This window comes from Passer montanus, unplaced genomic scaffold (assembly GCF_014805655.1).
Source record: "Passer montanus isolate IOZ18808 unplaced genomic scaffold, ASM1480565v1 scaffold56, whole genome shotgun sequence".
Lineage (NCBI taxonomy): Eukaryota > Metazoa > Chordata > Aves > Passeriformes > Passeridae > Passer > Passer montanus.
The window spans coordinates 4,968,666-4,982,277 of NW_024370595.1; the positions used below are offsets into that span (position 1 = coordinate 4,968,666).

At 37.5% G+C, this 13,612-nt stretch overlaps 1 protein-coding gene across 2 annotated transcripts in view; it reads right to left on the bottom strand.

The window, feature by feature from the left end:
- The window catches only part of GABRG3 (gamma-aminobutyric acid type A receptor subunit gamma3), a 297,534-nt gene that overhangs the window by 134,812 nt on the left and 149,110 nt on the right, over positions 1-13,612 (bottom strand). For both annotated transcript variants that reach the window (XM_039725756.1, XM_039725755.1), the window contains exons 4-5: positions 12,403-12,623; positions 9,978-10,060 (exon numbers count right to left, since the gene is read on the bottom strand). In XM_039725756.1, the coding sequence (XP_039581690.1) occupies positions 9,978-10,060; positions 12,403-12,623 (304 nt within the window). The remainder of the gene's footprint in view (positions 1-9,977; positions 10,061-12,402; positions 12,624-13,612) is intronic.

The window sequence follows — 13,612 nt, forward strand, 5'->3', positions numbered from 1 at the left end:
GAAACAAATAATCTGATTAAGGTGACATGGCAACTGATGGAGCTGGGAGAACTTCTGAGCTCCTAGATTCTCCTATTCCATTCTCCTACTCCATAAAGTCACACACCAGCCCTTCCTTTGGCTTTCCTGTGAAAGAAGCTCAGGTAGAAAGAGCTAGAAGAGGAAACTCAGTGTCCCCTGCACAAGCTGTTAATTTGGCAAATCACCTCAGAACAGCATGAACTTCTTCTTTAATTTGCATGCTTCTCTATATTTACTTTCTTAAAACTGATGAAAAGATTTTATGGAAAAATCAGCTCTTCCTGAGTTTTAATAGATTAGTAGCAAAATTGCCAGAAGTCACATTATAAAAAATTAGGGAAAAATAAATTACTTTTTAATATGCATGGCTAACCCAAACATTAAATCATAACATAATTTCCATTCCACAGGAAAAAAATCTCTCTACTCAGATACACAAAATTGCAAGGTTTCTTAAAGTACCAACTAAAAATCTACGTCCTATGGGAGAACATAAAAATACTTATTTAAAAATTGATTTAAATTTAATGTCTCGATGTGTGTTCCCACTTTCCCCTCTTAAAACCTATCACCTGTTTGTTTGTCTGTCTGAGGGGCTGTGTGATAGGAAAAGGCACAATCCCATCATATATTGTTTTGACAGAAAAATATGCTGCTCAACTATGAAAAAGGATTAAAATGTTGTTATCTGTTATACAGCATGCCCTTTACACAAAGTTAATCCCTTTTAAGGAGGCCAACCTGCACTTCATAGCAAGGGATACAGCCAGCCAAACTTCAGCAATGTTCCTCTTAGAGGAACAGATGAGCAGGGCATTTCCCTGATTGTCTTCTAGCTCTGTGAGGAAAACAACATTCAAAGCTGCATGACTGCCTCACTCTCCTTTCCTAGCTCCATCAGCACTTAGGGCATGCTTTTGTTTTTCCATGAATTTTTCAGTACCAGAAGCAAGAAAAGGATGCAGCTTTTTATTTTATGTTCCCAGGCTGCCTTGTTTTTTCCAGATGGTGTTAAAAGTAAATAAAATTGACAAGATAAGGCTAATGAGTCGAGGACTTGATGTTTTCACCTTATATTTTGAGTCTGTTACAAGTAAAGCTTTAATGGCTTCTACTAACTCCATTATCATCTCTCAGCCAAAACCTGGCAAAAGTAACAAGCATGGGCTGGGCTCTAGCCAAGATGAGTTTAATCTGAGAGTCAATATTCACTGGTTTTGTTACACTTCTGTGGAGTACTGCAGGTGTTCTGGCTGACCTTGGCAGCTCTGGTCTCTCTTCATTCTCCTTTTCTCTTCTTCTCAATTACTTGGTATTTGTTCTGGATCTGACACTGGTTTGTTAGCTTTTATGTCTCAAAATCCCAAAAACCCAAAGGCTTCTTTATCCTTTGAAGAAATTCTGCAGAAATTCTTCATTTCTTATAAGAAGACCAGTTAGTTCAAACACACAGTTCTCATGGTTTGGAGATGCATTACTGTAATTATTTAATGTGGCCACTGAGGTAACTATGGAAGATAGTAACACAATCTTTTGTTTTTTTCTGATCTGCTCTTTAAAACCACTAAAGCAATTAGAAAACTACATGCTCTTTTTTTTTTTTTTTAAATATGAAATGTATTGTACTAGAGATCTAAAATAGCTAGAACCTTCTGGATTCAATCAAGCTTGTCTTCTGCCTTCAGAAATGTGCAAATTAGAGTAGGAGAAAGGATATGTTGCAACTTTTATGTTGCTCAGCAGGAGCTACCTGGACTTGTAATTTCACATTTGATGTAATATTCTATGAGGTACATTTCAATTACATTAAGGGAGGCTACAAGGAATAAAAGCAGTTAATTACACCAACATTTGCAGCACTCCAAAGAAAGGAATACCAAATAAGCTATGTTGCAACATATCTGCACACACACAATGAAGCATGAATTGTGGAAGGTGTCTTTGAAAATTTCTTCAAGAATTAAGATAACTATGAAAGACCCTTGCCTGATTTCTTACACCTGGGAATCAAGAATTCTTGCAATCTACAGAAGTCTATGCACCCTTAGACATCTGTCAGATCTGCCCCTGAGGGCAATATCTGAGGGATTTCTACTGGTTCACACGGTTCCCCTTGTTGCCTTGGTCTCTAAATCTTACCCATAAGCTGTTGACCTAGTCAAGGCCATTCTTCAGAGACATTCTGTCCATTTCTTGGTGTGGTCGGGAACCCCTTGCATCTCCCTCCTGTCCCATCCCTGCTGGACAGCCTGTAGCCACTAAAAGTCATGGATGGCTACAGGTTGGTACAACCGGGCTACATTTTCCAGTCCCGTAATTGTTACAGTGTGTCAAAATCAGTCATTCCTTACGTTAGAAAATATGTTGCAAAAGACTGTGACTGTCTCCTCCTGGTGCTCTAAACACCACAAATACAAGCTCTGTATGTCAGATTTTACAAGTGCAGGGCTGCCAAGACTTCACAGCTTATGGACCAGCCTGTCCCTAATGATCGGATTAATCTGAAAACCCATTATCAAATACCTAAATAAGCAACTAACAATAACAGAAACACAAAGTTCCTAAAATGTTCCTTATATTACATTTGAGTGTTAAAACTATTTTCTTTCTGCCACTGGTGCATTTGTCACACTGTGAAATGTCTGGTAAAAAGAAAGATAAAAGGAACAGACTCACATTGACACATGATGAGATGCTTAAAGGGGTTTCAGCTTCAAATACACACTGAATATCTTGAGATCTGTGATGAAATCATGGGAACTAACAATGACTATCACATGGCAGAGACTCCAGGGCCTGTTGCTGATACATTCAGCTTTCAGATATGCAATCAGCCATGTCTTGCTTCAGCACTTTCTCTTATTTTCTACTGACACCATAATTTAGCTACATATATTCTGACACCAACTTAGCTACATGTATTCTTGCCAAAAATAACTGGCTCTCAGGCAGGTTTTGTCTTTTCTAAAAATACAAAAAAAAATTAGACTGGTTTCTTTGAAAGGCTAGACTGCACCTGGGGTTTTCAAGACTTCCAGTCTCCTTGTATAAACATAAGTAAGAGCTGGGGGATCCTATCCCTGAAATACAATCACCTATATTAAATTTGAGATCCAGGAATAACAGCACTTTTTTTGCTCTGAAGCAGGTTGCCTAGAGAGTTTGTTTCATAACATGGGCATCCCATCTTCCTCAGACATTTGTGCAGGGCAAACAGAGATACTGAGCATCCTTGGAAGACCGCTGCAAAACTGGGGCAGATGCCAGGTTCCTGGAATAGCCTACCATCAATCCAGAGAGTCTCTGGAAGACTGTGCTGGCCCCAAGATATCATGAGTTAAGCATTTTAGGCTTCACTAATTAGCACTTACTGTGATTTTACTCTAGGGTCTCATTTTCACTGGAAGTAATGGCAGCTGTTCCCTCTCCAGAGGAGCCTTCAATCTTGTGGAGAAAAATTTCACTATAAAAGGAGAGAGACATTTGGTCTGCTACCAGTATAAAATCTTAGCTCTTTGTGAGGAACTGGAGCATGGGAATTAATTAACATGAATTAACCACAGCCCTCAGTTCTGCCAGGTCACTAAGGAGGCAGTGGTCAACCCCTGACCCTGGGGAAGTTTCACTGCTTTTTTTACTAAAGAAATATAATTTATGTACTAGTGGTTATCAGACACAATATCAATAGTACACTTTCACTACAACATGTTGCATAAATTTGGAGCAGGCACTGAACCATATAGCCATAAATATTTAAAAAGGTGCCACTAATATACCTTAAACAATGAGACACAATGCTAACAGAAACAGAAGTGCCAAAATAATACTTACAATATGCACTAGTTTGGCATACATCATAAATTTGATGTAGAGAGTATAATTTTAGTACTGAGTGTACTAACATCATGGATGAATTTGAACAGTTTAATAAAAATACATCATATTTGGGAAATTAGATAAAAGTTAGCAGAACTTGCAATAAAAATTAACTTGTAATAATTATTATGAGTCTTGGCTTGGCAATAAAATAGAGCCATAAAAATCTAAAGATACTTAATGCAGTGTCTCTTATGCATTGAGAAATTTATTGAGTCACACACAAAAAAGTTGTAGTGAATTAGTCAGTAGTGAGTAGTCAAGGAATTGGATAAATACTCCAATATTGACTCCCCAGGAAACAGTACAATACCCCCTAGAAATCTAACTTATGTTAGGTAAAAAAAGAAACATCCTCAGGGAGTTTGAAGGAAAACTAAGGAGAGTTAAATCTGAGCAATGCAATAACACAACACATTCAGAAAAGCTATTGGAATGACAAAATGAAATGGCATAATATTCTCACCTCTTTTAAATTCACTGTATCCTGGTGTCATTGTAGGTATAGGTACCTCAGGAAAAAATGCTTAGAAATGTTAATGCTCACAGGTTAACAAAGGCAAAGAAGATCCCTACCGAGTCATGCACACCTCCTAAATCTTTGGGATGATCAAATTTTCCTTAAAGATTGTCTTGCACAATAGCCAAGATACTTGAAAAAAATGTGTAATTAAAACTGTTTGAAAGAGGAGAAAATGAAATAAGATATGGAAATGACTGTGTAAGAGAAGAATTAGCAGATGAATAGGGGGAGGGATGTGACACAGATATGCTTCACATATTATGTTCATTAATTGGCATATATGACAAAAGTCATATGCTAAATACAGAGCTTGGGAGGAAATTTCAAAGGACAAATTTTCCATAAACATATATCTTTTTTCTTCTTTATAAGATCTGTCTATATTGACTATTCTCTGAAAAAGATGATTTTCTGAAGAGAAGGATGGATGGATATGAATATTCCTACCTTCCTAGAGGAGGAAAAAGTGACAATAGCTAAAATAGGCTCATCACAAGAACTGGTTCGAGAATTCCACTGATGCCCCATGATCTGGCTCAGTCCATTACAGAAAGCACAGATGGAAATTTTCAGATCTGGATTAAAGCTCTTTCTGCACATTACAGTGCCTTCCCAGCATCTTTAATGAAACTCCTCTTGAGATATGAACATTAAGCTGTGCTCCTTCTGGCCTGTTCTTCATCAGAAGTAAATTTCTGCCTTCAGACTGTATTAATGACTCTGCTGATGACAAAGGAGATGAAACAAAGCACAGCTCATTCCACAAAACCAGCAATTACTTTTCTAGGCTAGGAGAAACATATTAAAATGGGTGATGACAGCTAGTTGTGTTAGAAATTAATGATACAAGGCTCAAAGTACTGATTGCATATCCATAAGAGGTTTCATGTTCAAAGGGGGAACATTTGATTGAACTGAGTTTATATATAGAAAAATGGGATCTGTTCCTTTCAAGCACTATGTTAGATCTGGATAAATTTCTTTTAAAAGCATTGCACATTTCCTTCCATATTTTTTCCCTGCAATACTTGCTGTGCTTTTGCATGTCACTTAAAAAAACCCCAAAACAACATTTAAAAGGCAAAAGAATATTTTATTTTAGTCCTGACTGAACTAACTGGACCATCAGTAGCTGGAAATCTTGCTTTCTCCTCTTTAAATTAACTAAAAGTAATTGAATTATTTGTGAACCTTTGTATAAGTAGTTTGGTGTTTGCAGTAAGAATGGCATTCTGGGCATGCCCACCTTTTCCCATCTTTCAGCAATCCTTCAATAATGGGCAGCTCAGAACACTAGACTTTCTCACTAGGGAGCAGATCAGTAATTGCCTACAAAGGGTGCCATAATTCCTGTTGTCTAAGTCAAAGGTGCTTTGAAAAATGAACAACTGTATCTGCAGTTTGATCAGAACAGCAGAAAGAAAAATAAACCAATGAAAACCCATTAATCAATTTGGTCACTTTTTTTTTATTTTCTGGCATCTTGCACTGCAGCTCATTATTACCGCATCTGGTGAAGCCCCAGGCATGGCCTTACAGATTGTTTCAGACCTCAGGTATGCAGCTAGCACACATTCCTACCACAAACCTCCTTGGACATAATTAAAAAGTTAGTTGACCAGATGCTCAAAACAAGGTGTAATGGGTTTGTCAGCTTCATTTTGTCATGGCTTTCATATGCTGTCACCTGAAGGAGTGTCAAGTTAATCCTGAGCACATGTATGGGGAGAGGAGGTTTCTGCTGGTCTGAAAAAAATGAAGACCTCAAACAATTAACTGTTACATAGCTTTGGGTGCAAACATTCTCACATTATTTTACAGCATGCTTAGTCCTCCCAAATTAGGAAAATCCAGAACAATCAACAGTCTCACCAGTGACTGAAAAAGGAAAACTAAAACCATGTAAGCTAGCTAGAAAACAGTCACATGATAACTCTAATGCTGAAGAGTTCTTTCAAGTAGCTTAGCCATACAGGCCCTTTTTCCTGATCTTTAATCTGTAATGCTCTTACCCCTCAGAATAAAAAAAGTAGTGGCTGTTACTACAGACTGATCTTGTTATGCTTGATGGCTCCCAATGTACTGTTGCTCCTGTGCTTTGTTCAAACACTTGTGAGTTATAATATTTGAGCACCCATAGTTCCCTATAGAAGAAGTTTCACAATTAATGTGCTCAACTTTTCATTCCCAGTCTGCCTTTTGTTGCTTGTGTCTTATTTATTTCTTCTTGTGTTGGTATAATCCTTCAGACAGAACACCTCCTCTTCCTTCCTGAAGTTTATGTGAATCCTAACTACCACAATAAACTAAATTTTATGGCAGCATCCTGAGAGTATTTCCAAAATGCTCAAATCAATGCTGAATAGAGATAACCAAGACAGTTTAATGTGCTATTTGAGTGCCAAAAGCAGCACAGCAGCCTCCCTTGGCTCAGGAGGATAAATTAACCCAAATGAAGAATGACAGTGTCAGAATATTTTTTTACATAGCTGCATATAGTATTTTGAAACCATATGAAGAAAGAGTGATCATATAGAGCAAAATCTACCCAAGATTGCTCCACTGCAATCAAGTCACAGCGTTGATTCTTTCTTCACGTTTACAGGGAAATGCACATTCATACCATGCCTTGTTGTAGCTCATTAGGGAGAAATCCTGCTTGGCACATGTGGTTCACCAAACCAATCTGGCGCATGGAACAGACACAAACTGTCATGGGGCACAGCAGCCCTGCATTTTGTTACTGGGATCAATTTCTCACATAAGCAGTGTGCTGAGCACACATCTACACAAGAATAGCAACTACAGACACACACACTGACCACAAGGCCTGATATGTCAGGTGAGTCCCCTCATCATGTCACCCCACATACAAAACCTGCACAGGTTGAAGAGCTTCAGATTATGTCAATACTTTTTAAGTCCTGTAAAAGAAATTAGAGAGCTCTAAGAACTTGTTCTTGAACAAGATTCTCCAGAGGAAGGGGTAGGTGTTAACTACTCTTAGCACACTGAGATGGGTCCTTTTCATAATCCATTGCTTTCACCTTATTCATCCTGACAACCAGATGAAGTAGAGCTCAATATTCCCACTGAGGGAACATCAACTGTCCCTGGAGTAACAATAGGGTTAGGGTGCAAATTAGCTGGCACTAGAGGTAAATATTCTAGAAAGAATTTAAGATGAGTTTCATATTTCTGAAATATCAAGGGAAATTTATATAAGTCAGAAATTTCAAATACTAAACTTCATCTGTGTGCAAAGGTGTGTGGAATATTTCCTGAAACTTGTGCTTCTTTGTGCCTGCCTACAATGGAAACAACAAAGATTTGTCTGTGTGCTGAGGAACAAACAGAAGGGATGAAGGGGGAAGCAGAGCTGAGCTGTGAATTCTACAAAGGTTATTATTTTATTCAAAGACATACATCTTGGAATCCCTAATCAGCTTGTCCCTTCAGAAACTTGTCATAGAAGGCAGTAATAAATCATTCATACATTCACTCAGTCTTTCACTTCCTGAGTCCCACTGAGTGCTGTCTAGCTAGAGACTGCTGTGAATGTACACAAGACTGAAAATACAAGCGAGTTATGTAACAAACTAATCATACAGAAGATGTCCTGTATGATAGTAATAGCAGCATTAAAATTGTTCAAGGAAAAAATAATGTAATTTGGTATGAATGCAAAGAAATAAAGCCTTGTTGTCAACATGACTAAAAAGGTAGACAAAAGTATAAAATATTATTTGAACATTCCTCTTCAGGATCCTCCAACTGGAAAGAAACTACAAAGAACACACAAAGAAACTGTAATACATTCACATTCTTCTTTATCCAATGTAATCTCCATCTCCATAGACAGTAGTACATGTCTGATGGAAGCACATGTACACTTGGTCATAAGTGCTATGAGCTAATAGACCAAAATTAGGAGGAAGATTTGCAATACAAAATGTATTTGGAACTTTGCCATGGAGCAGAGCCTGCTGAAGTACCTACTGATATCCTCTCTCCTTCAATAAAAACCATAGAGCATAACTTACTTCCAGCTAGCAACTGTCTAGGTATTAGGGAATGCAAGGTTTGAAGTGTCTTCTGTTTATTAGAGTTCACTTTGTTTGGATATTGCTATCCCAGGACCAATCAAATTTATGTGGTATCTTTGGACTTCAACCAAGATTTTAGTAGGTTTCCTTAAATCTCTGGAATTTGATTTTTAAGTTCACAAACCTTTCCCAGCACTTCAACAAAACAACAGCAGATTGCCACAAGAGTAGTTTTATATAGTAACTAAAGATAGCTGAAGTGCATAGAGTTCAGTGACAAGTGTTCATGAGCAGGAAAGCTCCTTCAGGAGCTATCTGCCTCTTGTTCAGTTGAATATGTATCTATTACACACACCTGAATTAAACACACAACTGTGTATTTCTGCCCAGATTCATTTATACATACAAAAGCCAAAACTTGGCAACATAGTGGTAGAATTTTGGAGGAAAGGGAGATGTTTATATGACAGATTTAAAAAAAAATACTTTCCTGGGTAAAAAGAAAAATACATCCTGGATCAGAAATTCAAATCTGTTTTTTGTGATTATGGATCACTGTTTGTATAATATTTATAAATAGAAATATATACCATCACAATACCATATTTATTATGAAAATATTCAATAATGTTATTCTTCTATCACTTTAAAAGGGATTAGGGAGATAATCTTGTTTCTGAATAGATAGACAAAACAATGCATTTTCCTTTCACTTTCTGAAGAACACATATCCTGAGTCTTATAGATTGTCAAGATTAAAATCTTTTGTGGAGATCCTTTTAAATATGTTTTTAAGACCTTTGCATTGTGTGGTTTTAGATTACAAAACTGTGCAGGTATTCCTATCAGCAGACAGCTTGCAAAGTTTTTTAAATAAATCAGTATGAAGATAACTCCTTAGAGTAATGTTGGACCCCAGAATTAACTCACCTGACTTTTGTTTTCCATACATTTTCCCATGTATTTGTTTTGTCCGTTAGGAAGGTTTTAAACATGCCAGCAACACAACATACAACATAACATTGGGACTGCTGGCAAAGCTGAGCAATAAAAGGAAAATGAGATTTACAGTAGCTGCACCATTTACTTTTACTATGAAACTGAGAGGCATTACCAGGCTACATGCTATAAACTCAGATGTTCAGAGACTGCTGGGCATGTCCCCACGCTGCGCACCTCCGCCAGAAAAACGCAGTTTCAATTCTCATTTGCAATGTCAAGTGATTGCATAAATTAACACAGACTGGTACGAATATCTGCTGAGTTTGTGACTATAGTATCAGATAAAAAGTCTGATTCTAAAAAAAAAATAACAGGGTAAATCTGCAGGAGAATTCATATCATAAGTCCATTGATCAGAAGCTCAAGAGACGATAACAAAAATTCCCTAAATATTTGAGCAAACCTAAACTTCTTATACTGGTTATGGAACAATTGACCAACCTGACAGAAATCAGAATTAAACTCATGCCCCTGCATACACAGGAATAAGGCATCAAACAAGCACTTACAGCTGGAGAATATCAGTGGACATGAGTGTTCATCCATGGGGAAGTTGTGCAGCTGCAGCTGGCACTCAGCATTGATGGTAAGCCTGTGGAGAAACCAAGGCTCTGTTACTGTGTGCCAGTACAGGCAACAGCCAGAGGAGGAGGCAGGGCAACCTTAAGCATCATGCAAGAATGCTTTGATATCCATAAGCAAGGCCTGAAAAGAAAGAACCATATTTGCAGACTATTGGCTATTTACAATAGCCAATATTTGCAGATTGTGTGTTGGCCTGATACAAAACAATGATAATTATCTTAAATAATCTCAGACACATCATCAAGACTTTCTGGATCCCAGGAAATCTGTGCCTATGTGTTCCTCTAGACAATTCATCATGGAAGGTTTCTGGGATATGAAAACAACTGTTCTTTACAAAAATAACAGGAAATGTGGCTCATGTTGCATGCAATTCCACAAAATTTGAACTTCGGAGTGAAACTTATAATTATATTCTCCATGTGTACTTATAGCGTGAACTTATAATTCTTTCAATTTCTTCAGGCTGTTTCTCCAAAACCTAATAAATGTCTATATGCCATTCTTACTTACAGATGCAACAAACAGACCAGCAGAAACATCTTCATCCCTACTTGAAAGCTGGTTTTACATGACATCCCTAAAACAAACTATGCTATGAACACAGCCAATTTTAAAATTACTATAAAAATCAATAATCTTCAGTCTAATAGCCTACAAAGTGAATGTACTTACTCAGGGAAATTGAATTAAGTGCTAGTTTATAGTACAGTCTTTTTAAAAAAATACTACATAGTTTCATGACAATTCATGCATGTGGGCTATGTGGGTTTTTCTTTTTGGAAACTAAGTAAAAAGATCAAAAACTCTGTGGTGAAAGGTTTGTGTCTCAGATATATAGGATGGCATAGAGAAAAACTCTGTCTCAGAAAAGGTCACCTGTGAGGAATTTAATTATTGAATTAAATTGACTTGTTATTAAATTACTGCACTGCCACTAGAAGAGGATTTGCAGTGCTGCAGCAGGAGGGCATTCACACCCTAAAAGGGGCAGGGAAGAAGATGAAGAGGTATGGAGCATGACTGCACCTTGTACACTTCCTCCTGTACACATAACACCCACCTGACAGCACCAGGGCACACACCAGCTACCTCTTCCATGTCATACCAATCCTGACACTTAGGTCAGATAAATTTGGGTTGAATTACAGTATTAACAGTGATCATTCTAACAGCTTTTCCTGTGTAAAAAGAAGGTCGACCTGAGTGATCAAAAAGGACTCAAAACATCTTTCACAAACTAGCCATGCTCATTCCAATGGGTCAAGTATTAACTTACTTTTAGCTGGTTTAGACAAATTTTGTAGTCCATTCAACAAATAATTTCTTTAGTGAGAGGTATGTAAGTCTAACTACTATAATGTAAACACTTGGCCTGAAACACTGAAACAGAACTTAATAGAAAAATAACCAACAAAACACATAATCAAAATCTCCTGAGAAAAAAATCCAGTAACCCAAACAAGAGCATATTGGAGCTGACACCTTAATCCCCAAACTCTTTAGCTAAAGACAACTGAAATAAGCAAGAGCTCTTCACAGCAGAGCAAGGCTAAGATGGAAAGGGCACTAAAAATATCAATAGCTTTTCCAGATGTTTATTTCCTTTTTTATTGTTTTCCAAAGACTTTGTATTGAAGCCCAACAGCAGTAGCAAGCATGATCAGCCATCTCAGGTGCACCGAGAGGGCTGAACACAATCACAGAAGAAAATGTAGCGTGAAAGGCACATCTCTAAAACAGCTTCCCTTGTGGAACATGGCTTATGGCAAAACTCCCTTCTGAACAGCTCCTCTTCCACAAGTAAACACATATTTTGATTTCCACAGGCTTTTTAAAATGCAAATATATACGGTATTTCTAATACCATATAGTTGATTTTATCACAAAGATTAGAAAACTGTAAAAGCCTTTCCTCCAGCAATTCACCCTTGTGATGAGATGTGACAGACTATCTTTCAGCATGACTTATTTGAAGAATCAAGTATTGGCATTAGCATGAATCTAAAAATGCTTTATCCAGCCCTGCATCTAACTCCAATCAAAAAGGCTTTTGACAGGTTTTATGGGACTACATATTCCTGATTTTATTACAAGCACTAAAAAGCCCAGCTTGTACAATTTAGACAGACCTATTTCCTATTTCTCAAGGTTGCTTTCATAGAAAGACAAGACTTTGTTTTTTAAACTTGGCAGTACCTATGCCTGAATAATTAAGTATTTGTAAAGCATGGCCACATATGCATCAGGAAGAAAACAGCAGAAGAGAGCAAAGATATTGCTGATAATTACTATTACTACACCAGAGGTGGGAGAAGCTTTCAACCCTGCACCTTGCCAAGTGCTCACCTGAGGGTGTACAAGATCTTGCCATCATTCCATATGCGGAGGAGCTGGTTGGGGGTGGTGATCCAGTGAGCCTCTGCTGTCTTTGAGTTACGAAATATCGTGTCTGGGATCCAGATCAAGCCAACCATGTTGCTGTTCAGAGTCAGTATCTTCATGGTGCTGTTGAAACGAAGACGGCTGTCTGTCCACGTCTGGGCAAAAAATATATCAATTTGATATTCCTGCAAGAAAAGCACGATACATCAATTGAAATCAGTTCCACATTTCACACTATTTGGTGTTTGATTAGGTCTGTTCTGATGTAGATCAACAGGGTATGTTCTGGCCAATAGAGCTGTTTTCTTTTTCTACTGCCTTAGGATTTTTTTTTTCCATTTTTTTCACCCTTTTATTTCTATATCTAGCTGCTTAATGAAACATGCCAAACATCTCACTTCCATTAGTCCTATGCCATAACAATTTCAGCATTAGCACATTCTTTTTCATTGCCTCTGAAAAGTCACAGCTAGAAGGTATAATTTACAGAGACTTTTTGTCATAGGACCGATAAGAGACATGAAAGATGAACAGGACCATCTCACATAAGATAGAGAATGGTAAATTCCCCTGATTACAGCAAGGCTTTTTAGGGAAGAGGTTGTGTAAATGCAATAAATTAATTTTCCCATTTGCTACCAATTATTCAGCCACTCTTTCTCAGGCCACACTGCAGTATAATGAAAAGGCAGGTGTGTGCTCCTTTACAGACCTTGATTCTAAGAGCTGAACACTCATCCCTGAATATGCTAATACCTTAATTTACATTAAATTTGAACTTCCATGTACTCCAGGTTTTACTATTCTGCTTCTGTAGGTAAGCCATCCTAGTACATATAAATGCAGAAATTAAAGTACACATGGACAGACAAAATTATATAGGTGAACATATAAACACAATAGTTTATGCATCTAAGACCTCATGGAAGAAATTGCATTTTGATTTTGTATTGAATTGTGAATTCAAGCCACCAGAAGATGGAAAAGGTCATGCTACATATATTAGTGTTCCTCTTCCTCTTTTCAAAGACTGAAGAATGAATAATACTCTGCTCTATTTTTGAACCTCAGGGAAACAGCCATCTGAGTCTGTCATGCAATACCCTCCCAATACCACAGGGCTGTGACAGGGATGACGTTTGCTGATGTGGCACAAAGTGTGTGCTCTACAACA